The sequence below is a fragment of the Apteryx mantelli genome, chromosome 15 (assembly GCF_036417845.1).
Source record: "Apteryx mantelli isolate bAptMan1 chromosome 15, bAptMan1.hap1, whole genome shotgun sequence".
Taxonomy (NCBI): Eukaryota; Metazoa; Chordata; class Aves; order Apterygiformes; family Apterygidae; genus Apteryx; species Apteryx mantelli.
The window spans coordinates 1748213-1774943 of NC_089992.1; the positions used below are offsets into that span (position 1 = coordinate 1748213).

The 26731-nt window shown below is 56.2% G+C and overlaps 1 protein-coding gene across 1 annotated transcript; it reads right to left on the bottom strand.

Annotated features, from left to right (window-relative positions):
* Positions 1-2536: 2536 nt before the first annotated feature.
* Positions 2537-15499, bottom strand: PAQR5 (progestin and adipoQ receptor family member 5). The gene is made up of 7 exons (XM_067305381.1): positions 15411-15499; positions 14185-14312; positions 13579-13784; positions 11821-11947; positions 6062-6158; positions 5186-5327; positions 2537-4608 (listed from the first exon to the last, which is right to left on the bottom strand). The coding sequence occupies exons 1-7, from the start codon at positions 15459-15461 to the stop codon at positions 4361-4363; spliced, it is 999 nt and encodes a 332-aa protein (XP_067161482.1). The 5' UTR covers positions 15462-15499; the 3' UTR covers positions 2537-4360.
* Between the last annotated feature and the right edge of the window lie 11232 nt (positions 15500-26731).

Consider the following 26731-nt stretch of genomic DNA (forward strand, 5'->3'; position numbering starts at 1 on the left):
GGGCCCGGCGGGACGCGCGGCCGCCGCCGCCGCCGCCGCCGCCGTGAGGCCCCGACCCCCGGCCCCGGTCCCCGGCCCCGACCCCCGCGGGCCTCACCGCCTCCTGCGCGACCCCCCGCCCCCCCGGGCCCGAGGGGCCGGAGCCAGGCCCGCGCCCCGCGGAGAGGTCCGCGGCCTGCAGCCCCCCGAGCCGCCCGGGAGGCCCGCCCTGCTCCCGCCGGCCCCGGGGCCGTTCTCCACCAGCCACCAGCCCATTCCCTTGGGCGAGGAGCGGAAGCAACATGTCACCGCAGGTGGGAGCGCGGGCCGCAGCCCGGGGATGGGAGCCCGGCCTGGACCGCTGCCCGGGCTGCTCCTTATCTCCTATTTGTCTCTTTATCTGCTTAGTTCAAACAGAGATTCGGGCTCGTGGAGACAGGTGTAGTCCAGCGAGCGTCGGTGTGCCAGCGCCTCTGCCGCTACCTGCCCAAACGTAGGCGGGTTAATTCCCAGCCCTTTAGGGAACGGTGAATGACAGAAGCCAAAACCCAAAACGTGGAACTGAGGCACGTGTAGAAAGACCAGCTGAACAAGCGTGTTGAAAAATCTGCAGCCTGCAAGGGAAGCGCGCTTTTAAATCAAGTGGACAAACTGGGGTCAAGGCAATGGTGAGGGTAAAATAATTTGTTTTTTAACCATGGTTAGCAGCTCAGAAAGCCTCCAGGGGCCTGAACTCAATCTCACTTAAACCACAGACTCCTGCCAGTTGTCAGCTTCAGTGCCAATTAACTAAATCAAGTTAGTCAATCCCATTTAAAACACAACAAAGGAAATAACAAAGAGACCCCACCAAGCTGTCAGTTTTCTACTGTGACAGACCACTATTGCAGTGACCCCTTTAGTGCTCTGGGCAACCTTCACTTCTTAAAGAGAGTTTTAAAATACACTGGAACAGACACATTTCTTCACGCCCCTGCTCATAAAACCCATCAACAGTACAAGCAAAATTAAACCTACGCAGAAGTAGAACCAGAGCCCCGCGTGCATTTCTACCATCACACTATACCTCACAAGCCAAGATGGGTCTTGCACAGTACCCTCAAAACAAATGAGATGGGGTTGTCACCCTCAAAAGCAAACTAAATTGCAAAAGCCCTGGGAACTAACAAAGAAGGGTGCCTGAGGCTGCACTCCACTCATAGCAAAGCTTAGCTCGCGCTCCTGCTGACTGCTTTTGCAGTGTTGCGCGGTACTGCTTCTTGTAGATCCCAGACTGTTTAGGACTTTGTAAGTTAAAACCGGTATATTTGCATCTGTCTGGGAAATGATACATGCAGCACTGATGAGAGCACAATTTAATATGATCACAGAGAGAAAGGTTGCTTAACAAACAAGCTAACAATTCATGCACCCGCTGCCATTTCCAATAGATTGAAGATATAGCCCCACTGCAATGTCAAATGCCAAGGTGATAAAGACATGCAAGACAGCTAGAAGGTCTGTAACTGAGTATGTGTTTGTTTTCAGTTGGGCACAAGATCCTATCTCTCTGTAGATGGAAAAAAGGCCAAAATAGCTCTGTACTAGTTACCTGATCTAATAGCAGGAGCCAGGATTCTAATCAGCCATACAGATCATGAACCTCAGCACGTAAAGGGAGCAACATAACCTCAGTCGCTAGGGAAGAAATAACCCTGCCATGCCGTCTCCACTACGCACGGTCATCTCAGCCTCCTGTGAGCTGATTCTCAGGCAGCAAGCCCTCATCCACGCCTCCATCCTCACCGACACTACAGGCTTCTTCACATGGAGAGGTATTCCAGATGTTCCTAATTCCCTGTGCAAACACACTTACACCCTAATTGCAAATTATTTTAATCTATTTTGTACATTATACTGTTTTCAAAAAAGACATGCATCTTTTGGATTAAGAATTATTCAGAAATATTCAGATTCATGACTTACCTTAATCCAAAGGAACTTTTGTGTCACGGTAAGACCTGAGAATCAGCCAACTGCCCTACCGAATAGGAAAGTCACAATTTCCAGTAACTTTTGCCTAAGATGTAGAAGTTAGATCAGTGGCCTATGAGTATGATGCAGCCTATTTAGAATACTATGGAATTATAGTGGTTGGTATAGAAGACTGTAGTTCAAGATAAATTAAGGCTAAATTCAAGAGACCATGTGGTGTTACATAGCAAACAGGCTCCAGATCTAGAACGGGCAGTAGTGAGACCCAAACATGGATTCCAGCCAAAATTCAGTGCAAAGCTTTACCCTGGGAGAGTCGTACCTTGTTCTTTGCACACCTACCAAGTTTGATCCTTCTCACATTCCTGCAGTACCTGCCTCGTTCACCAGTGCAGTAAAATCCCACTGGCTGAAGAACAGAATAATGATCCTCTCCTAGATTTGGTCATAAAGTTAATAGTTGTGTTTGCAATTTGCTTTGGATTGGGATGAGGTGAGCAGATTATAGTCTGCATGAGAGCCCTGTTAAACTGAGCCTTCCTGGGTTACAGAGGAAGGGGCACAGATACAATGAAACAACATGTTCAAACAAATAAATATCTTGTATTATTTACAAGTAACAGTTTGACACAGAAGTTTTATTTCTTTATATGTGCATAAAACTCAGTACAGAAAATAGCTTTTGGAAGGCATAGCTCCAACTGAACAAGGAATCTGGTTTACCTATGCTGCTTCAAGATCAAACAACATTCACTCATTTAGTGTGTAAAGTATCTATTAGACAAAGACTCCATGCATAGTGTTGCAGGATCTGTAAGGATTGTAACAGTGTATAAAATAGTGCTGTATTTTTTAGTGTAGTTTTCCTACAAATAATGACATATTTAATAGATGTTGCATATGAAGAAGACAATATTCCCATATTCAAAAGTTAAACTACCAAGAAAAAATTATAATAAATTAATGTAAATTTTAGAGAATCTTAAATCACTTCTTGCACACGAAGCCAGATTCCTTTCCAGTTACACATGTACACAAGGTAAATAATTTGCAATTATTAGCAATTATCTTTGAAGAGGTTATTTTCACAGACAGTATTTTTATGAACCATCCAAATCAGGTTAGCATATATCAGTGCCATAGTTATATTAGTTTTTCCTTTTAATGAAATAAAACTGTTGAATACACAATTATGTTCCAGTGCTTATAAATATTAATATAAATCTTGGTCAGCTTTCAAAAGAAAGCTTGCTTTCAAAGACTTGTTTGTCTCATAATATATTTAAAGAGCTGTTGTATTGTCACTTAAAAGTGCATCTATTATACCTTAATAGAGGTAATTATATATAAAACAAATTATACACCCGTATGATTATCAAGAAGCTTGATAACATTCCACAGAAGTAATTTTTGCATTACATGTTCATGTACCTACTACACGTTACTAGATAAGTCCAATGTGACAATCTCGTCACAGGCATCCTCAAAGCCGAGGCGACACAAAAAAATTCAGTAAAATTTGAAACGCAGGCAACCTCTAGTCTCTCTCAATCACATACCTGTTAGGCACTTTGGTTTAATGTAAGGCTGTGGAAGACAGATACTTGAGTTTTTAATCTCCTAGATGATACTGCTGTTGAAGGTAAAACGTTAGTTAGGGAGCCCCTAGGAGAGCTCTTTCTCTTACTCCTTTGCAAAGGAGCCAGATCCGCTGGCCCGAACAGTGTCGCACTATTACACCCTGGCTAATGATCCAGCTCGCTGATGTCAAGTGATGCAAGGAATGGATCTAAAATTGCTCTGCGCCACAGAAGTCAGCCCTTGCCTTAACAAGCTTGGGCTCACGCCCTCAATGAAAGCTAAATCTGTTGGAGGAAACCTGGAAAAGCATTGCAAGAGCTAACTGCAGAGCAGCCTCCTCCAAGCTCAGCCCTCGGGACTCTTCCAGCCCTGCCTGCACTGAAGTCAGTAACACAATTCACATTGATTTCCATACAGCTGAGTTTTTGCTTCCAGTCTAAATTGATAACAAGGACATTCATGTCATCAGATGACCAGCATTATCCACTTCCACTTGTCTCCCCAGTTCCTCCGTAAGGCAGAACGGATGAATGCCTATTGCTTTGGAAACTAGTAGTGTTCTCCTCCCTTCTACAGAAAAAAATAAGATTATTATAAACATTTTTTGTGGTGAACTATTATATTGATTAAAAGCATTTCATAATCTGTTTCCAGCTTTAAAGCTATATAAAGAACAGTGCAATATTAAATGTTTCACTCTTGAGAATTTTTAAATAAACATTTTCTCAAAGAGCGTATGTGAATAAATCCATCTTCATTCATACCATACAAACATTGTTTAGTTTCTCTCCCATGGAGCCATATAAATAGCATCTAGAACTGAAGCCTAATGCCCATGCAGTTTTTCTCTCTGCGAAGGCTCAGGCATGAAGCTAAGAGACACTGAGCAGAGCCCAATGACAGTCAGGGAAACAGCCATGCAGATGCCCATCGAACCGAGAGTCTGAAGAGCCGAGGGAAGCATCGAAGTGGCCAGGAGCCAGTCGTGGCGCTCGGTCATATCCATCCTGATGGCTTCCATCTGGAAGTGCGTGCCAATGATCCCGCACACGTGGAAGACCTGGTGGCTGTGCCCTGCAACAAAATCGAAAGCATTCAGTGTGAAACGCCTTGGGTGTCATTGAATTGTTCCATTTATTGTTGTGCCACTACACTACCGAGATCTTCCTTTCCAAAACGCATTGAACTCCAGCCAGCTACAACTGACAGGAGAGACATGCAGCTCTGCTGCAATCCTGGCACATGTGACATGTGAAGTAGCGCTGAGCTTATGCACGGCTTCGATGAGAGACCAAGGAAAACCCTTGGTGCCGTCAGGAGGAGGACTCTAATCCAGTCTCTCCTTGGTGACTGCTCTTGCAGTGCCCTGATGTGGCACTCTGAAGTGTCACTGTGATAAAGGTGATGTCTTTTGCATGAGAAATGAGTGCTTTTTGGTCGCAAAACCCCGTATGAAACATTTTTGGTACAGCAGGTCTCAGGAGCTGTTTCCACTTTACTTAGGCAGCACTACTGTATCTTGCGTGTAAAACTGCACCTAGAATTTCCAACAGGGGCTATATTACAGCCTTTGAGAACCGCTCAGGCATTAGTGTTCTTCCTCCCTGAAAATAACGTGAAAACCACACAAACTCACCCTTTTGGCACTTACCAATGTAGTCAAAGTGTCCTGGTGCAAGTCTCTCCGGCAGATGGCTAGCAAAGATGAAGCACGTGAGGAAGGCAAGCGCTGTGTGTTTGTAGTGCGCCCTGATCACGGCCTCCGTGCAGCTCTCCGCCGCGCACAGGTAGAACTGCAAAAGTAAAGAAACGGCCACATGAGGCTACCGTGCAACGGAAAGAGAGCGAACAACCAAAGATACCCTTCAGCTTCTGTGCCCCAAGGGCCGCCTTAGGGCCAACGGGGAATCCCCATCCCAGCCCTCCGCGGCCTGCGCCAGCTCCGTTTGGCTCCCGGGCGAGGCTGGGGCTTGGCAGGCTCTGCTCTCGGCCGGTGTGTCAGGGCTTTCCCACTGCCCGTTTCTAAAGGAGGCAGCACCAATTTGCAATCTCCTGAGCCTCCGTCACCTCCGACTGCTCCTCGCCTAGGAGCAGGGCATGTGGTAGGCTGAGAGTGGCTGTCGGGAGCTGGAGCTCTGCTTGCAGGACCCATGACTCGATACAAGAGCAAGAGCCGTTGCCTCTGTTTTATGTGAATCCCAGACCCTCACCTCCCGTCCTTAGATGTCACCACAGGAAAATTCCCACCCAGCTCATGTTTAGGAACTAAGCACAGCTTTCAAAGACAGCAAATTTCCAGCACAGGCAAAGTTTGAATGCCCTGCTTTGAAGTGAGAACAATCTGTGTATCAATAGGTACAGGAAAAAATAACCAAATCTCTTTTCCTCCTGGAGTTAGTTTTCTATAAAAAAAAAATGTTGATATATTTTCCAAAGTATTTTCAGACTGAGATTAAGCAGCTGATATTTCCAACCCTGCAGCGAGCAAATGTCTTGGTGCTGTGAATATTGACTCTTCAAGGCATACCCTGTAGAAGAGAGGAATGCTGTCGAATAGGTATGGGTACACGAAGGCCAGGGTGCGGGAAGCTTTGCTGAACCGGGACCGCTCCACCTCCAGAAACCTGAATCAAGACAAAGAAAGTATTTCACATGACAGAGGCACGGCTGATGAGGCTAATGCAAGTGCTGGATTCTGTCTTTCATCAATTTTCTGGGGACTGTGCCTTGCAACGTGCAGACTGGGCATACCCTTTCCCACAGAGGTCCATGAATTTCAGCCAGTACAGTGCGTTTTTTGTGTGCTGACAATATTAAAGCTGCAACCACTGGCAGTTCAGCTGGCTGATCCTTTCCTGGCTGAATACTGCGGTGGGGAGGAAGGATGAGAGGAGCCCCCCATCTGTATTACATGCAGAAGAGCCTCACGCTGAGTCTGGGCAAAGCCTCTTCTCCACCAGCCGTGCAGGCTTGGGCATAGAGCTGCAACGAGGAGTCACCCAGGACTCAGCCAAAGCAAATTTGACTGCAAGCTATGCTGAAAATGTCCTAATTTAATCCGACAGTGTGCTGCTCTTTGCTCTCTCTCTGCCCCTTCTCCTCTTTCCTCTGCCTCACCTCGCATCCTTCTCCCCCTCCCCTTTACTTCCCAGTTTGTTGACTGCTTTTTAATCAAATCTACCTACGTAACCCCTGGGCCTTCCCCTCCCTTTGCTGCTGTCGGCCAGCTCTGGGCGATGCCTCCGTGCCCCGCGGGTGCCCTTTCTCACTGCACACCCGCCGGCCGGTGCCCGAGCACGATGCTGCGTCACGGACGTGACAACGTCCACCTGCAAACCGACCTGGCAGCCGAGTCTGTGCTACCGGCTCTGCGGGTGGCCGAGTCTGACGGTTCCCTCCAGCCGTCTCCCCTATCTCAGGGTGGACGTGCCGGCGCATCGAGGGCTCTCTAGCTGTTTCCGTGATTAGTGAATCACACCTAATTTACGGCTCAGTTCATGATGCCCTTATCCTTATAAAAAAATCACAGGCCAGAAGGAAATCAGCCAAGTTCTGTCTCCAACAGGTACACTTTCTAGACATGGTTTAGTATGCACCAGGCTCTTGCAGATACTGGAAGCAGCTCTGAAAATGTGGAGTCTTTTTTACTCCATCTTGGCATGGCTGATTTTGCTTGTTTTACCATTGCTCATTAACGATTACACATCAGCAGCTGGGAGCAGAGCTTGTCTTTAAACAGCTGCTGCCCCTGCAGTTGTTTTTAACTGAGTTTTTACTTTCATAGTTTTGAGTTCAAGCTTTCTGAGCACAGCAATCCCAAGGAGAATACATCTGCAATAGTTTAGAAGGCGTTGTAGGTAATACGGCATGCAGGCTGCAATTGTCAATGTTTGTTGATTAAGCTGTATTGCAGCTTGTGTCCAAAATGCGTGAAATGTCTCTACATACTTCTTTTTTACATCCTGCCAAGACTTTGCAATTGTCATTGTAGAGAATGCATGGAGACAGACACTAAAATCAAAAAATAAATTAATTTAACAAGTTAGTTACCTTTTTTATGACATCACCACTACAGCAACAACAAGCCTATGGGTTAGAACGATGCTCTATCTGAGGAGGAGGGTGTATGTCTGGATGGGGAATAATATTCTGCATTTTTTCCCGCCTGGGAAATTACACTGTTGAGTATGTCCTACACTGTAGGATATACTTCATGGCTCAGATCACAAAATAACTGAATGCACAGATCCCCCCAAAACACAGTACAAAAACCGGAGGAATAGCAGCCGGGTGACAAGCTGTGTGCAGAGTCCCCAGGGTGCTCCTGACACAACAGGAACACGACTCAGATGAAATCTCGACACTGAAAACCCGATAGAGCCGCAAAGAGGCACTGTGTCACCCGCCGGGGCAGCCGCAAGCGAGCCCGGGCAGCGCAGCCCACCACGACCCACCGCAGCAGGACCCGCACGGACCACCGAGCTGCCGCGGAGGAGCCAGATGCCTCCTCCCGCGCGCCGGCAAGGAGCACGACGTCCATCTGGGCAGTCGGTCCAGCCGGGAGGACCCCCACGCCCAAACTCGCCACGCTGCACTCCAGAGTCGGGATGAACCAGAAAGCAAACAGAAAACCTCTCCCTCTGATGTTTCCCCTTCTGGATAAGGCAGAACAAGACGGAGTTTAATAGGTTTTTTTAGCCCAATGAGGAAACAGGGAGATTAACTTAACTCGAACAGAATTACAACAGATCTGCTTGCAAAGCAGAAGGGCTCTGTTGATGAGATAGATAACCCCAAATATGTGTTGAAAACACAGCAAAGAGAAGTTATACTCGAGAGCTACAACTGCATAAGGAGCTTCGCCTCAGTCCTGCTCAGTTTGGCCCTTTCCATCATGGCCTGCGGCTTTTTCAGGAGATCTTAATGTGAAACATCACAGTGATGGTGAAGGTGCCTCCTACTGTATTTTCTCCTGTCTTTCTACAGTATTCCCATGGTAGAAATTTGATATTTCTACTGCATGTTCCTACTACTGCGGTTTCACCCGCAAGGTGCTGCACTCCACTTCTGCACGCCCATTGCTCAAGTATTGCTATGTGGTGCTGGGCTAACCCTCGCCGTGCATCCTCCCGCTCTTTTGGCCATGTACAAATCTAACCTGCACACTTCTGCTTCCAAAATTTTGCCGCAATATTGCAGCCTGGGCCTATGGCCGGGCACACAGCAACCCCTGGGACAGCACCCTATTCACGGGGGGCTGCGTGCGATATAACAGAGTTCAAGCATACTCTGTCCTCACTGTGAAAAGCTCATACAGGTTTTTCTGCTTTCACGCAGAAGTCTGCAGGGAGATGCCAAATTCTCAGGCATGAAAGAATGCCTTTGTTCGACTGCTCATCCCGCGGGTGGGGAACGCGGTCAGATGTTCTCTGCGACAGCGCTACAGGGCTATCTAGCACCACAGAAAAGATAAACGCGTTCATTTACATCTATCTGCATATGTTTCCCTGCCTGGCAATTCAATGTTCCTAGGGCAAAGGAGGTAAAAGACAAAAAGCAAACAAACAAAATTCTTCTGATGGACTCATTAACCAGCTATACAGGATTGGAAAATTTTCCTGAGATGTTGAAAAAACTTGGTGCAATAGGCTTGGCAAATGCCTTCGCACGTTCTTCAGGCGCCCCGCTGAAAGCCCCTGCCTTCCTCAAGGAGCCCTGTGTCTTCAGCCACGTTAATTTGCAGTCCCGTCGACTGCCGCGTGGCGCATGCAAAGCGGCTGGGGCGGCTCAGGCTGCCTTCGCTGCTGGATTCAGCCACAGCAAGCGACCTCAGAAGGGTTCCCGAGCCTCCCCCTTGCTAGCGCGAGCAGTCTGAGCGCGAACCGGTTCGAAACGGCCAGGTGCAGGGCTTGCATCTGCCCTCGCAAGTCCCTGCGTCCCTGGCGAACGCGCCATCCATCCGTCCGGCTGTCCGTCCGTCCCTCACCCGAGCCCCGTGGAGGGCGCGGCAGAGAGGAGCCGCCGGGACCGCGTCGCTGGGCTCCTGCTCATTCCTGCCTAAGCCGGAGAAGCGGCAGCGTGCCGGAACAGCGTCCCCGCGGGGATGTCCCGACGTGCGAGCCGCTTACGGCGACCGGGCGAGCGCCGGGCGAGCGGCACCACTTTTTTCTCCACAGCCCCGCGAGCCGCAGCCTGCGAGAAAAGGGAGAAAAGAGAGAGACAGGCGAAAGGGAGAGCGCGAAGGCGGAGGGGCTGCGCGCGGCGGCGGTCCCGGCTCGGAAAACCGCGAGCCGTCCGGGTGTGCGGCGAGAGAAGGCAGCTCCGCGCTGTTAGAGCCGCACGGCTCCGGCTATCCCACCTCCCCGGCGCGGAACGAGCAGCATCCACAGGCCCCCCGGGCGCTGACGGCCAAGTGCGGGAAGCCGCGATCCCGAAAGGCGGGTTCGGGATGCTCAGCCGAGTCCCAAAAAAAAGCACCTGGCAAAACCCCGGCTGCAGGCACCAGTCAAGGGGTCTCGGGCTCCGCTCGCACCGGGGTGTCGACGGGCAGCGTTGCTACCGGGGCCGATCGGATCACATCGGCACGGAGCCAGAGCTGAGCAGGGCCCAGTGCTGGGAACTTCTGCCGACCCAGGAACCTTCCATTGACTTTTCTAAGGTGATATTTGGTGGATTTACTATTTACACAATTCACCACGAGAATTACTGAGACAATAGCAATCGTTATTCCAGCATATAGTGGCAGTTGCGTATTTTTCACATAACTGTACTTACAGTTCTGTAGCAGAGAGATGCTGACATTTAAATTTGCAGGTCAAGAATTTAGAAAATTCCCAATTAATCTTGAACTGATCGCAAGCCGCTGAAATGTCTTAAGTGTTATCTTCGAGTGGTAAGTACTAGGGTTAACACACGGTCAGTGAGCTTCACTTGCTAAGCCCATCTAGCAAGACAACAGAGAGACGCAGAAGACAAAAATAAGAGGGAAAAAGAGACAAAAAGAAGGAGAAAGAAAGGAGTATAAGGAAAAGATACCAAATCCTTACTGGCATCATTCGCAAAGACGATCTAGGAGTGATCCTCGATTCTGCAATACCATACAGTAATACTAAAGATAGGTCCAAATCTTCTACTCCAGGGACTTACTCTAGTGAGTAATCCTTAGTCCAAAAGGCAAGTAAATCCCTTCATTTTCAACAGATACTAGAATAAGCCAAAATTTCAGGATCCATCAGAAATATCAAGAACTTCGTATCCTCCCTCTCGGTAAAACGCTGATGCTCAGCTGCATCTCGCCCTGAGCAGCCGGTCTCCTGCAGCGAAACCGGCTGGGTATCATCTTTATTTTTCCGTGCTGCTCGTTTCTCGCCGTCGAGGCGGCAGCAGTCGAAACACAGTGAGCCGCTGGTGACGGCCCCGGGACAGAGGCGCGCTCGGGCCGGGGCAGCAGAAGCCGCAAGGCCCCCGGCGCGGCGCTGCGACGGCGAGCCGCGACGGCCAGCGCGACCGCAGCGCGATGCCAGCTAAACGCCACCAAGCAAAGGGAACGCCAGACGAGTCACCCACCTTCAGAAAACAGAAATCGTATTTTCTGCAAAGCAAACTGCCTGATATCGCAACGGCAGATACAGACACAGCCTTGAAGAAAGTATCTACCATGAATTAAATTGAAAAAAAGAAATCCTGCTAGAGTTCTGTCACAGAATGTATAGCTAGAAATCAGCTAAGCACTTTAGACATTTTTAAAAGAGCTTTTCAAAACAAATTGTCTAATTCCATTTGGGAACACAATACCATACACATAATGCTATTTATGCTTTAAAAATAATGCAATCAGCTGCGAGAATATTAGTGTTCCTCCTCTGCAAATCCGTAACACACACGCACGCAGAGCTTAGGCTGGTAAGTACTTCTGGCAGTTAAAACTGAGCACATGCTTAAACGTTTGTGGCACAGGAGCCCGCAACCTTTACAGGCTATTAGAAATACTACAGACAAAACAAGGTGCTTCAGGTGGTTTTCTCCCTGCTAGACATACAGTATAAAATTACCTTTTGAATTTTCAAATATTAAAACTTTTCCAACTGCTTTGCAGTTTTGTTTGCCAGTCTATCCTAGTATCAGCTTGCAACACATTTCTCAAATTAAAACATCCTCTTCCTCCCCTTCCTGACCATAAGGCACAAACTGTCACAACACAGTCTGCAATTACAAAACTCTGTTAATAATAGTATTTAATGATTATGCTTTAGCAATCCCAGCAGACAAAGCAAAAGGTAACTATACCTGGAATAGCAGGAGAGGCTGGTGCTAACAACAGTGTTAAACACGGCGATGGGAACATAATAATAGTGGAAAGTGCTGTTGACCCATTCTTTGGGGAAAATGTACGCTGAATACGCCAGTGCAGAGCCTGGAAATACAGAAAGATCACGATTAGTCACAAACACCGTTTGCGTCCTCAGCAACCTCATGGGTGCATCTGTGGACTTCACGGTGTCAGACCAAATGAGTCAGTTTATTACGGGTATGTTCTTCCAGACAGATCCTAAACGTATCCACGGCCTGCGTTTCCGGGACGGCGAGCAGCTCTGAGCTAAAGCCACTTGCCGAGGACCGCGAGGAGTCCCGGACACGCGAGAACGAAGCCGCCGAAACGCCGGGGCTGCCGGCAGCGGGCAGGGACGGGTTTACGGACGGGCGATTCCAGTCCAGCCCTATTGCCCTGTGCCGCTTCGGACCCCCCCGTATGGATCCGTAGTCCTGACGAGGGCAGAGCAAGGCACCGGCCGCGGGGAACAGGTCAAATACAGAAATCGCTGCAGCCAGCCGTTCGGGATGCAGAGGGAAACACTTCTAATCAGAGCTTGGAACTGGTCTCTGTCACGAAAGGGCGGTATCAACTGAACTAGCAGAGCAGGCTAACTAGCTGGGGAAGGCGTTATCTCTCTCCCTGTACTGGCAGACCACCCCGATAACATTCTCTTGTAAGTACGTTTTCATTAAAAATCAGAGGCCATGCTAAGACCAAGTCTGATCTTGCTTACGCTGGTTTTTACCCCAGTGAGGTGCCACTGACTTCACTGAATTTCATTTTTCTTTAGGGTGCTATTTTATTTTTTCTTGTTCAACCTACTGCAAAGAGCCCAGCCCGCGGCCTCTCCCCCAGGGGAACAAAACACAGACCGGAGGACCCAGCCCGAAATTATTATTATAATAACAATATTGAGCGGTGTCAGAGATGCTTCACACCCATCTGTGCTCCGTGATTACCAAAGCGTTTCGTTCTGTTCAGACCCAGATTATCTCGTTATATTCATAATCCGAACGAGTAAGCGCTGGAATTAACCGCGTCGCTGCAGTCGCCGTCAGCAGGAGACGCCGCGTCCCGCCGAGCTCGCTCCTTCGCAAGCACAGCGAACGAGCCGCAAGGCAGCGACCCGCAGCAGGAGGCGTCCGATCCGCGAGGGAGCCGCCAGGGCCCCCCGTGACCTCCGCAGACCCGCAAGCGAAGCGCGGCGGAGGAGGAGCGCCTCGGGGCCGGATGCTCGCGGCGGCAGCCGGCACGGGACCGCGGCAGGCTGCAGCGGGACGTCGGCGCCCGCGGTTTCGGCTCGTCCCGCGGGTCGGAGCCGTCTCCCTGCACCTGCGGGGCTTCAGCCCGGTCGCCTGCGTTTCCCAACGCTTCGGTTCCCGCCCAGGAAAACCGCTGCCGATGCATCTGGGCTTTGCCGGGCTTAATTAATGCTGCCAATGTCCGAGCACCGCGCGTTCGTTATGAATAGTTACGGCTACGCGAAACACAGCAGCCCCCGAGTGTTTCGGCCATTGGCTGCAGCTGAGGAAAGGAACGAGACAAAATTAAGCGATATTTCCAAGCAGGCCTGAACGGACCAAGAACGGCACGTGCCCGGATCCCGATCCCGCTAACTTTGGGTCCGTAGGTGCCAAACGGCTCCTGCGGGGTTACGCGCCGCAGCCGCCCGCCGCCGTCCGCGCGGGCTCGTCCCGCCTTTCGCCGAGACGCCGTCCGCGCGCCCTCACCTAAGCTGTACGTGCTGAGAGCGGCGTAGTCGAAGAAGTAGCAGATGTGCCGGGCCCGGCTGGACATGGTGCTGAAGGTGTGGGCGCAGCTGGAGGCGAAGGGGTAGAGGCAGCAGGAGAGCAGGTAGGCGAGGAAGGGCCAGGCGCCGGCGCCCGCCCGGCCGTCCCGCGGCGGCAGCGAGCCCGCCAGGTGCCACAAGAAGTACCTGCAAGGCAAAGGCGCCCGAGGGAAACCTCCGCCGGGATCCTCGCCGGCGGCAGCCTCGCTTCCCGCATCCGCCTGCGCCGCCGATCGCTTTAGAGCTACCGTGTTCCCCAACGGCTGCAAACGACGAGGGCTGGGTTTCAGCCTCGTTAATGCCGTAACTTGTCTCAAGAGTTAACGCTTCGGCTCGCGCTGTGCAAGTTCTCACTCATCTTTTGCTTGCACCTCTCTGCCGTCGCTACTCCCAGGCTGATTCGCCGGGAACCAGCCCCTTCTCCTCAGCCCGTCGCCCCTCCTGCCTTTGCAAAGACCCTCTGCAAAAACCCCGCCACCGACCCCTGCAGATCTGCGACCGCTTAAAAGCGCAACGTTGGATTAAAAAGGCAGAGCAGGTTACGTACCAGGTAGGCACAAAATGCGTCCAGATGTTGAGGGTTTCGTTGGTCATTTGGAAGACGCTGAGCAGGCAGTCTGTTGCGGAGCTCCTCGGGTGGCGATACCCGAACAGGATTCCCTGCTCCTGGTAGCCCTGCAGAGACAGGAGGGGAAAGAGCTGCACGGCAAGCTCCGGCCCTCGCGCCGGGCCCCGGGGCTGCGTGCCGCGTGCCGGGCGCCGAGTCCTGCGAAAAGCACCGGCTGCAAATCTTCCTGGAGAAGGAGGATGAGCAACTCGGAGCGCCCCGAGGAAAGGAGACGGACGCGTGCTGCAGGGTGCAGGAACCGGCTGCGAAAGAAGCGGCGGGTCCATCTGCGGGAGACGGTCCCAAGGGAGGGGAAAGCGCTGCTGAGCACAGCGGGGTATTTCCCTGAGCCCGTCGGGCTGAGGGCTTGCAGCCCGCCCTGGATGCTCCTGCGGCGGACACCAGGCTCCCCCTCTGCCAGGACAGCCCGTTCCCGGGCAATCGGAACTCAAGCAACGAGTTCACTGAGCTCACTGAGTTACTCTGGACACAGCTTGCAGAAGTGCTGGGCACCCGTAGGCCCAAACCCCCCACCAATATTTCAGGGCTTCCTTAAAAAGAAGCTTTTTCCAAAAAAAGACTTTACTGTCTCTTTTTTTTTGGCCTCCAATGGGACATTGCCTGTGGTTTTCAAGCGCTGCCCCAAGCCTCCCTTTCCGCTCCCCCTCCGGGGTGTGGGAGCGCTGCCCGGGAGGGGCGGTTCGGCTCCCCAGGTGCAAAGGCACCGGCGGCCACCCAGGCACACTGCTCCCACTGCCACCACCCAAAACCCGTCGAGTTTCCAGCAAAAAAAAAAAAAATATATATATATATATATATATACATATATGTCAAAGGTGAGCGTAAGAACTTGCCATACTCACTTTCTCCCATGACACATTTGGGGCATTTGGTTAGCTAAACGAGAAACTTTTCTTGGTTGCGTTAAAACATTTTTTAACCTTGCTTTTGACCAAAATGAAACAACAACGAAGTCCGAGGTATTTCCACCTCTCTTTTTAAACCTTAGCAAATTGCAGGCAAAGCAGACCATCAGAACATTTTATCCTGTTTCCCAGCATCTCTCTTCCTAACTGGAAGCCTTGGAGTCGCCTTACAAGGCTTTTCCCCGCGCGCTCAGGCCAGCACTGGTGCTGGTGCCGGCGCCGGGGCAGCTCCGCGCTCACCTCGGGCACTTGGTTGCTGCTGAGCAGCCGGGGCAGCTTGAGGCTCAGCATCGCGCGGCGGTCGGGCTCCGGCTCCGGCTCCGGCTCCGGCTCCGCAGGGCAGTTTGCAGCTCACACGCCGCCAGGCCGCATTCCCACCGCGCGGCCCGTGGGTGCCGGCTCCCCGGCCGCAGGCGTCCCACTCACCCGCCGCCGGGCTTCGGGGTGTCGTGCTGCCTCTCTCTTACCTGCAAAACGAAGGTGAGAGAAGTGAGTTTGCACCAGTGCCGGGTCGGGAGCGAAGCGGCCGCGAGGAAGCTCCCGGCCCCGCTCGCACGAAGCCGGCAGCCGAGCCCACGCAGAGCAGCCCAGGAGGAAACCGTGCGAGGGGGAAGAAGACTGAGCTGCTCCTTGCAAGATCAGCTATAAATAAATGATCGCACAGTTATTTCTCGTGTAAATAAACTCACTAAAACAAGCATCCCATCATCTGCATGCCAGCAAAACTAGGTAATAAAACTTGCTGCTTGCTTCTTTTTTTCCCCCCCCCCCAGGTCACAGTCTTCGCTGCTGCAGGGACCTTGTGGCACCGCCGCTGTGAGCTGCGGGTTTGGCAGACCGGGGAAAAACGCACCCCGACGTGCACGGTTTGCATCCCCCCCCCCCCGACTGCCGAGGGGCGTTTGCAAACCTCTCGTGCGCCGAGCCGTGAGGAAGAGCCTCCGCAGACCGCCGCGGAGCGAGGCGCGGTATTTCGGGAGCCGCAGCCACCGCATAACTTCACACCCCGCCGCAGGGTCTGGGCCCCTCCGGCGCGACCTGTTGGCATTTGCTTGGCAGCTCTCCCGCCGCAGGCCGCCGGAGGGGAGCACCGTGCTCGCCGTCTCTCCGCCGCTGCCGACCCGGCAAAGCGACCGCTGCAGGACACCGCCCCAGAACCGGGGAGAACCGTGCCCGAAACGCGCTTTGGCAAAACGCCACGTGGACAAAACCTCCTCTTGACAGACTGCCCTAATTACGCGCACGAGTCGTTGCTCTCCCCCTAAAACCTCCCCCTGCTCTGGCTTGGACAACCTGGGACTTGGGCGCGTGGCTGTTCCTGCGCGGAAAGCGGCCGGCAGCGTCCCAGGCGACCCCTGCGCCGTCCTTCCCTCTTGCCCCCGACACCATCCGTCCCCCTCCGCAGGGCGTCCCGCGGCCCCGCGGCCCTCGCCCCGCTCCGTGCCCTACCTCCAGCGCGGCCGAGCGGCTCCGGCGCGGATCGGCGAGACCCCGCGCTCCACCCCGGCTCCCGGCGAGAAGGAAGCAGCCGAGAGGCGGTTAACCTAGAGGAGAAAATTAACGAGGCAAGAAAGCGATAAACCTGCGTAAAACAGAACTGGAAATGCCTTTAGTTAAAGATTACACTTAAACCAGGATCCTTTTCGTGGCTGTTTTACTGCCAGTACGCTGCCTGGTAGTCGCAAGTAGCCTGCAACCCGCTGCGATCCCCTGCTTATTTCTCCATTTCTCCACAGCTGAGAGGAGGATTTTAATTCCCCGAGGGGCTCGTTTAAGCCTTCGGGAGGTTAAAGAATTGGCTCTCGCACTGTTTGGCTTCTCCGGGAAACAGCGGAGTTTCTCCTCTTGTTCGCCACCGAGCTCGCACCTCCGACCTGGCGCCGAGGCCGGGATTCGCCCCGGGAGCGAGCGGCGCCGCCGGCACGTGCCCGCTGCGAGCGTCCCTCTCCCCTGCCCGCACCGCTCCGTGCGGACGCGCAGCCGAGGGGCGACGGGTCTTTTCAGGGCGCAGCTTTGCCGTGCACCGTTTCCATACCTACATTTTTTAGTGCCGGGCGCGATCGGAGCCGGAGCACGGCGGTACGCAGCCGTGTATTTCAACTCAAGAAAAATATTCTAACTGTTAATTATTAACTTTCATGAGTTGCTTATGGTGGTAGAGGAGAGAGACTAGTTGAACTATAAAACTAGCGCCTGGGCTCCTTTGGGTAGTTGTCCCCGGGGACGGCACCGCAGGACTCGCCGGAACCTTTCCTGGCGGAACGGCGAGGAGGCTGCGGAAAGGTCGTTGCTTATCACAGCAGCTATTATTTGCTCGAGCTCTGGCACAAGCAGAGCGATTCCAAGCATGTGCATGTGCTTAAGGCTTTCCAAAAATCAGTGCATCTCAGGCACGTGCCGGAGCCCTTTGCCAGATCCAGCACTTCGAGCCATCCCGCTCCGGAGGCGGCCGCGTTTCCACCCTGCCTGTTCCTGCTTGCAAAACCCTGGGAGCGCAGGCTCCCGTGAGAGGTGCGGTTGCAGCAGCCACGAGGTGCTAGTAGGGCACGAGCGTACGGAAACCCCAACTTACCGGTGGTATCGGAGCGCTTGTCCTTGTCCTCGTCACGTTCGGCTTCCCGCGGAGCAGCTCGGGCGTCCCGGCGCGCTCCCACGGCACGAGCCCCCAGGCTGCCCGCGGGGAGCGCCGAGAGCAGCCGCCGGCCGGGGACGAGGCGGGCAGCGCCGTGCCCCGGGAGCGGGGCGGCGCGCTCGGCTCCTGGCGGCAGCGTTACTCATCTGTGTGCAAACAGGGAGCACGTGGGGCCGGCGGTGGCGGCGGCGGCGGCGCTCGCCGGGGCGTGGACGGTGCAGCGAGCTGGGCCGGGCAGGTCTGCAAAAAGCCGGCAGCAGCCGGGGCCGGGATGCAGCCGGGGAAGGGCAGGAAAGCTCGGCCGGGGGCTGCGCTCCCGCCTCGGGCGAGGGGAAGGACGCGCCGAGGTCAGCCCGGCCGCCGCTCGCCGAGGCTGGGGGCGAGCTGGCGCTGGGGTCGTCTTTGAGTGAAACAGGAAAAACCCGAACAAAACAAAACCGGAAAACAGTCTGGCGCGCTTTGGCCGCAGTTACGTTCTGCATGGGGTTTAGCGAGGCTTTAAGGAAGCAGAACGAGGGCAGGAAAAGATATTAACTCACAGGCTGCTCCGTGCATCTGCAGCTGCCGGGCCCCTCGGGCTGAGCACCGGAAAACACCGCAGACTTGCTTAACTGTCTCCAAGGAGACTGCAAAGTTAAAGCCGTCACGCAGCCGGCGAGGGAGGTGCTGCCGCGCCGGAGCTGGTCCTCGCGTCGCTCCCTCGGAGCAATCCAGGCGCGACCTGGCCCGAGCCGAAGGAAAATCGCTCCCTTTTTTGTGATCGCGGTAAGCACCGGCACTTTCAAAGCAGGAACGCGGAGGAGAGGAAACTGTGTCGGAAAGCGGAGAAACGAGCAGAAACGACGGTGCGCCGCAGCCTGCCCCGAGCAGGGACCCGCCACCGAGGGCGACCCGTCGCTGCGTGCAAACCCCGGCGCGTTTCCCCTCTCCCCTTTGGTGAAGCCTCTATCCCTACTGCAGCTCAGGCAGCCATTAGCAGTGCGTTTCACAATATTGGAATATAGCATCAGATTAAGAACCTTGAATCACCGGAGAGTGATGCAAGGTCATTACTCTCGTATTACTAAGTACTTAAAGAAAATGCTGCATCCAGGCACAATGCATTATTCACAAATCACGGGGAGAAGAAATAATGGTCATTTTAAATCAGGGCTCATGAATATGCAACAGCATCCCGGACCTTAATCACAAGGGAAAATATCTTGACATAAATCTGTAAGCGTAAGCGCGTTAACCCTCCGTTGCCAGCTCTACAGCACGGCTTTCCCTCGGATGCCAAACTCCCAGAGTTGTGCTGCCGCTTTTTCACCCTTAAACCTCAGGCGGAGGAACGAGGAGCCTGTGACGCCTCCGGGATTTCCCTTTTCGGCGCCGTTTCCATCGCAGGGATGCACGCGGCGGCCTGCGCTGAGCTGCAGCGTCAAACCCGGCCGCGATGCCCCGGCGGCACCGCGCCGGCTGCAAGGGCGCCGTGCAAAACCCCGCGCCCGGGTTTCGGCGGGGCCGGGCAGGACTCGCCCCGCGGGGCGTCCTGCTCTCGGCGAAGCCGCCTCGGCGGTGCGGGCCCAGCCGAGCGACACGAACCCGGGCTCGGCCCTTCCGCGCGCCCGGACGCCGAGCCGATAGCACCGGCGCTGAGTCAGGCGGAAAAAATGCCGCCGCGCAGCAGGGTTGGGTCGGGTCGGGTCGGAGGCTCCGGCTGCGCCCCGTCCGCCCGCCGGGCTCGTTCCTCCGGTTGGAGAGGCTCCGCGGCGGGAGCGGCTCCCGGGAGCATCCGACGGCCGCGGCCGGGACCCCGCGGCAGCTGCCCCGGGAGACGCCGCAGCTCGGCCGGGCGCGGGAACTCGGGGGGGGGCCGAAGCCCGCGTCGTTCGGGGGGGGCCGAGCTTTGCTCTGAAGCAAAAGGGCAGAAATCACGCAGGGGCCGGAAAATAAAGTCGCGCAGGGGCCAAACCCCCCCCGGCCGCGGCCGAGGAGCCGCCGCGCAGCGCTGCCCGGGGGAAGCAGCTCCTCGGCCCGGCCCCGGCTCCGGCAGCGGAGCGGAGAGGAGCCTCGGCAGCGCGGCGAGCGAGCTTGGGCGCCTCCCAGGCCCGAGGAAGCGGCTCCTCCCGGCAGAGGTGAGTCAGTGGGACGCGGAGGCGGCCGCCCGCCAGCGGGAACCGTCGCTCACCCTCGGGAGCGGGCCGGCGCGAGGCTCGGCTTGTAAACACCCGCTTTGTTCGGGCTAACGAAAGGAAGCCGCCCGCAAACGGCACGAGGAGCGCGACGCCGTCGCAGCGCTGCAGGGCCGCGGGCTCACGCCACGGTTTTTTCCCCCTTTGCTGGCGAACCGGCCCCAAAGCAGGGCGAGGGCGAGGGCCCTGGGCAGGACGGGGATGCCGCGTGCACATCTGCGCCCAGCTGTGGCTCGGGGGGGCCCTGGGAAACGGTCACTGACTTCACGCGCTGGGAATTTATCCAGGGTGCAGATCCCATCTCCCCCCCCCAGGGAGCAGATCCTGCAGATCCCAGCCCCAGGGCACAGATCCCGCAGATCCCGGCCCCCTCCCAGGGCGCAGATCCATCCCCGGGGTGCAGATCTCACAGATCCCATCCCCAGGGTTCAGATCCTGCAGATCCCATCCCCGGGGCGCAGATCCCACAGATCCTGGCCCCAGGACACAGATCTCGCCACACCCCCCCCCCCAGGCGCACAGCAAACAGCAGGAAAACGCTGGCTTTCCGCCCACTGCTGGCATTTCGCACATGTTTTAGACCATTTCCCGTGCTTCCGCCTCCATCCAGCCCTTTTCACCTCCCAACCGTTCCCAGATGATTTCCCGGCAGCCCGTCCTGCCTCTTGCCCTGGAGGCCGCCAAGACGCTGGTCCCCTCCCGGGCCGGGACACGGCAAGCGAGGGCAGCAGCGTGCGGCAGGCGCCGGCGTGTTTCGGCAGCAGGGCAGCCGCGACCGCGGCGAGACGCCCGGCCAGGGATCACCCTCCGGCACCGCTGCCCCAGGAGGGAACCCAAAACGGGTTTTCCCGCAGGGTTTCCCGGGTTGCGCATCTCTTCCCTGCGATGGCCAAGACGCGGATTTATTCTGCTCGCCCTCCCGTCCGCCCGGGTTTATGAGCCGCTGCCGCTCAAATGAGCCGGGAAGTCTGCTGCTGCTTTGCAATAAACCATTGAAAAACTTGCAGGTGACTCCCGGTCATTTTCCCACGATCGCTGACCCCGATCCATCTCATCGCTCAGCCGGTGCCCCCCGTTCAGCGGCACAGGCACGCCGGCGTGCCGGCAGCAGCGTTTCGCCTCGCACTGCCGGGCACAAAGCGATTGCTCCCCAAGTGCTCCCGCCACGCCGAGGCCTCCCGCCGCTCCCGGCTTCAGGGCTTCATTCCCACCAGGTCCACAAAGTCTGCAAGCAGCCGGCTCCCTGCAACGCTTCCCGTTTGCAACCCACCGTTTCCAGCAGCGCCGAGGTGTGCGAGAGCCCGGCGGAGCCGTGCCGGCCCGGGAAGCCTCCGGAGCCAGCAACCGGCACAAGGAGTTCCAAAGCGGTGGAAACTCCCCAGCGCCGCGCAGCTGAGAGCGGCAGCCGGCAAACCGCGGGCAGAGCCCGGCTGTGGCGTTCGCGGCGGCGACGCGATCGGAACCGAGGCGAAACGCGACCGCGGTCGCAGGCAGCTCCGGGCATCTGCGAAACAGCAGCAAGAGCAAAGCAGCCACGAGCTGGTCCCTGGGGTCAAACCACTGGAAAACGGCGTTTCCAGGGGGAAAGCTGCGGATCGCAGAGGCCGGGCGCCTCCCAGGGGCGCTGCCCTCGGCCAGAGGCCCTTCGGCCGCGCACGGAGCGGCTCTGGGAACCGCGGCGCCGAGCCCCCAGGGGCTGCGTCGCTAAACCGGGGGGGTCCCGGGGGAGCGCGACTTCCCCGGCAGCCCGCTGCGAGCCAAACCGTGGCCGCAAACCCCGGCCGGGCGGAGGGGAGCGGTGCGGCACGGCGCCGGCGGCTCGGGCACGGGGAGCAGCGGGGAGGACGCCCTCGCCCCGCGTGTTGGCTGATTGCTGCGGGTGCAGACGCTGGCGCAGCCCCAGCGTTGGGGCCGGAGCCGCTGGATCCGGGTCCGCCCAGCCGCGGCGCCGCCGAGCCTCGCTGGCCGCAGCGTTCCCGGGGGTGCCCAGCACCGACGGCAGCGGCACCGAGCCGCGCTCCAGCCACCGCTGAGGTTCAAAGCCGCCGTTACCGCCCGGCTTCCCCCATCGGCTGCGCTGCTCCTGGGGGCAGAGAGAAGCCAGAGAGGATGAAAAACGAAAGATCCGTGCTGGAGCCTTGGCCGGGTGCTGCTCCCCTGAGCTGTCTTTGACGGAGCAACGCGCGTGAGCTCAGTGCCGGGACGCGGCGCAGCGAGCGCGGTGGATCTCGGGAGGTCACCGTGGCTTGCAACGCGCCGCGCGGCGAGGAGAAAGCGCCAAACCGGGCACGCACGAGGCAGGACCGCGGCGTTCAGGGGCCAGCGCCGTGGGACGCGCGACCGAGCCATGCCCGGTGGAGACGCCCGCGGTCCGGCCTGCTCGGGGCCGGCAGGGGTAGCGCCGGGTGTGCAGCCCTGTCTCTCCAGCTCGGGAGCGCCGGGCCCTGGCCAAGCCGTGCTGCGGCTGCATGCGTGGCTGCCCCTGATGTGGGGACAAGGACACGGGAAGGGATGTTGCTGTGTCTTTGCACATGTGTGCATGCATGTGCACACTGCTATGCGCTCATATACGTGCATGCATCTCTGCAGCACAGTGCTGCACGCTCATGCACAGCTGTGCAGTGCGGTGCTGCACGCTCATGCATGCACACCCACCCACGCACCCCCGGGGACGCATCTGCAGATATGCACAGCTGCCTCCCAGATGTGCACGCCCATCCCCGTGGATATGCACACCCGGCTCCCAGATGCACATACCTGGACCCTGCAGATGCGCACAGCCGCCCCCAGATGTGCAGGCGCACAACCCGGCGGATGCACACACCCGCCTCTCTGACGTGCGCACTCATCCCCTAGAGATGTGCACGTCCACTCCCGGATGTGCACGTAAACAAATCCCTGCAGATGTGCGCTTCCATCCCCAGATGTGCACGCAAACAAATCCCCACAGATGTGCACATCCACCACCCGATGTGCGGAGACACCCGACCCCCCCCCACAGATGCAAACATCCACCGCTCGGATGGGTGCAGACACCCCCTGCAAGTGCTCACGTCCACTCCCAGATGTGCATGTAAACAAATCCGTGCACGTGTGCACATCCGCATCCAGATGTGCCCGTGCCACAGCCCTGCACGCACGCGCCTCACCTCCCGGGGCGCACAGACCCCTGCCGAAGTCTCCCTGGCAGAGGGGCAGAGGCCGGTGTCCCTGCGCGGGTCCTCCCTGCCACCGCCGCTCGCTGCGCCGGGCTCCCACGTCAGCTCCCTGCACAGCTCCGTCCCTGCTCCCAGGCGCTTCTCCTTTTCCAGTTTGCTCCTTCCCTCCATCCCACGGTTTATCCACCCGGTCCTTGCCAGCACAAGAGAGTCTGTTGTTATCACGTTCTACATTTTGCTTCGCTTACACCAGGATAGCAGGAGCATAAGGGGAGTTTCTACCTGCTGCTGGTATCCCAGAAAAGGCAGCGTTTGCCGAGCTGTGGACAAACATCTGTTGCCAAAAAGTGACTCAGACGGGAGATGCCGGGGCTCAGCCTAACGACAAATTTAGACCGGCACACAAGCTCCTGCCAGCTTGAGTTAAAACCAGGCTGGGGTGCTGAAATGCCGAACACCCACGCCAAGCCCCAAACCAGGGCGACTGCAGGCTGCTCCCGCGGCCCCTCGCCAGTGCCCTGAGCACGGGGAAACGGGCAAAGCAAAAGGCTCCTCTGCCGTTTCTAAACTACCCAAGGAGGCCAGGCACAGCCCAAGGTTTCCGGAAAAGGCGAGACCGACGGGAACAAACGTTAAGTATTTACAGGCCAAGCCCGCAAGGAAGAGCGCGGGGCTGCCGCCGGGCCGGAGCAGCGGTGGCGGCTCTCGCTGAGCCTCGCTGCTCCCCACCAGGCTGCCCGGAGACGGATGCAGGCACCGCACAGCCCGTGGGACGGATTTCTGGCTCCGACTTTCCTCAATTAATACTTTTAATTGCAAAATGAAAGGGTGACAAGTTGTGCTTGCGGGGCAGGTAAGATGGAGGAACGCGCCGGCGCAGCTGCTGCCGCAAGATCTGTGGAGCACCTGCGGGTGCCGGGGTGCAGCTGCGAGCACCAGCCACTGCCAGCCCTGCGGCTTCGCCCCCGCTCGCCCGGGAGGAGGCCGCAGGCGGAGGGGAGGAATCGGCTCCGGAAAACCCATGGGAAGGAGGCGGGTGGTAGCGAGGGGCTGCAGGGCAATGCACGGCCCCGGCACCGCAGGAGAACGCACATGCATTACTGCAGGGTAATGCACAGCCACGGCACCACGGGGGAATGCATGCGCATTACTCCTGGATAATGCACGGCCACGGCACCACGGGGTAATGCACGTGCATTACTGCACAGTGATGCACGGCCATGGCACCACGGGGTAATGCATGCACATTACTGCACGGTGATGCACAGCTGTGGCACCACGGGGTAATGCATGCACATTACTGCACGGTGATGCACAGCTGTGGCACCACGGGGTAATGCATGCACATTACTGCACGGTGATGCATGGCCGTGGCACCACGGGGTAATGCATGCGCATTACTGCACGGTGATGCACGGCCATGGCACCACGGGGTAATGCATGCGCATTACTGCATGGTGATGCACAGCTGTGGCACCACGGGGTAATGCATGCGCATTACTGCATGGTGATGCACAGCTGTGGCACCACGGGGTAATGCATGCACATTACTGCACGGTGATGCACAGCTGTGGCACCACGGGGTAATGCATGCACATTACTGCACGGTGATGCACAGCCATGGCACCGCAGGGGAATGCGCACGCCTTAAGGCAGGGTGACGCACGACGCCAGCACCGCGGGGTAACGCACCGCCGGCACCTCCAGCTCCCTCTCCAGCCCTCCTTTCCCAGCGCTGCGGCTGCTCCCTTGGCTGCCCGCGCGGGCCGGGCACACGGTGCTCCGGCGAGGTGCCGAGGCACAGCTGGCTCTCGGTTTGCACTACATAAATAAGGTTTAGTGCATTAAAGAGACCAATACAGAGCATTAATATTTAATTCGCTCTAAGGAGCTCATCTCTCGCTTAAGCACCTGGCAGCCAATCCTGAGGTCCCCAAAAAGCGGAAAACGGCAGTTTACCCCCAGCTGCTTCTGCTGACATTGGAGTGTTCAAACAAGGCGCAGGAAAAACAAAAAGATACTGTGGAATATCAGGGTGTTTAATAAGACCCAGCCAAGCCCTGCTAGCACTCGGGATAACGCGGGGATTTTAATAAGAAAGCCTCTTCATGATCAAATCAGCGGGTCCGCAGCGCTGTGGGGAGAACGGGAAATACTGCGTTAATTTAGAGGAACCAAAAGCACTTGCTTCCCCGCACCCTTTCCCTCGCGCTAGCCCCCGGCTCGTGTTCGAGGCCACGGCAGCCCCGTCGTGCCGCGCCGCTCCTGCTTTGCGAGTCTCTCTAAACACGTCTGCGTTTTGGGACGCGTTTTTCACCAGGGAAGAGCGGCCAGCTGGGACCCGCGGCAGCCCCGACCTTGCGGCCGCCCCGCGACGGCTCCCGCTCTGCCGCGGGAGCTGCGGCTCCCCGGAGCTCCTTGCCAGGGTGGCTTTTCTCCCAATCCCGAAGCGAGCGCTCCCAGTGCTGCGTACAGGCCCTTTACGCGCCTCCAACGTCCTATTTGCAAACATCTCCAAAGATACTTTACCTCTGCATGAAGGCTGGCGTGCACTGCGATAAGCTGAGCATGCAATAATGTCGTTAACCAAATCCAAATTTCCAGCGGCTTGAAAGGCGCCGCTGACTTCCAACGCAACCGCTCCGCGAGGACTCGTGCTCGGCCGGACCGGCCCAGGGTGCGAGGCAACGCGGCGACGGCGGTACAAACGCAGTGCACGATGCACAACTGCTGCAGGGACAGACAGGGGACCGCGCACCCAGGCACCCCCGCGTGCGGACGCAGGGCAGCCGAGCCGACGCATGCACAACGAACCCGCTTCCGAACATCCTCCAAGCCTCTTCTCGCACCCGGAATCTCTGCACGCTGGTCCATGTGGACCATGGCCGGGCCCTGGAAACCTGCTGGCGTCCAGCTTGTGCATCCTAGCGGAGACGAAGACCTGCCGCCTCGCTTGCCGGAGGCCGGGTGCGTGCGCAGGCGGCGCCGCGCGAGGGTCCGTCGGCTGCCGGTCCGCGGGCTTGGAGAAACCTGGAAGGCAGCAATGCTCGCTCCGACCTGCAGCGCTCCGGAGCGGCGGCTCCCCATCGCAGCCGGCACGCGATGCACGGGACGCGACGTCTGTCCCCGCTGCTATTGCACGAGGGCTTGCATGGAGAGGGCTGCTGATCTGCACTGAGCTAAACCGAGCGAGAGCTACGCGGCAGGTTGCTTGGCAATACAAATTTAACGAGATGAGCTATTAAAATACTTGCTGTCCTACAGACTCAAGACTGTGAGCGCCAGGATGTTTTTCACATTTGCGCTTCAACCGTAGCAAAACTCAACCTTGTTTAATACGCGAAAATGCTGAGCACTTGGCGTTTAAATAGCTCCTTCCATTTTTGGAAAAAGATTAGTAAATTATAGAAGCAGCTATTTAACATTCAGGAAGAGCACCGCATACATGGGAGTTATCAATCATTCCAGGCAGATGGTAAATGTATCTCCTTTCACCACAAACTGAGCAGCAAACATTCAAATTCATCACCAAGACAACATATTTAAATCCACTTCTATTTTCAATTCATACATTTTTAACAAACTGCTAAGTAATGA

What these genes read in the sequence shown, in the direction of transcription:
- PAQR5 (XM_067305381.1), bottom strand. Translation starts at nt 15,461, where the DNA reads ATGCTGAGCCTCAAGCTGCCCCGGCTGCTCAGCAGCAACCAAGTGCCC. An exon ending in ACGCATTTTGTGCCTACCTG is followed by an intron (nt 13,785 to 14,184) that starts GTACGTAACCTG and finishes TTTGCCTTGCAG; the next exon opens with GTACTTCTTGTGGCACCTGG. An exon ending in AGGACACTTTGACTACATTG is followed by an intron (nt 4,609 to 5,185) that starts GTAAGTGCCAAA and finishes ATTTTGTTGCAG; the next exon opens with GGCACAGCCACCAGGTCTTC.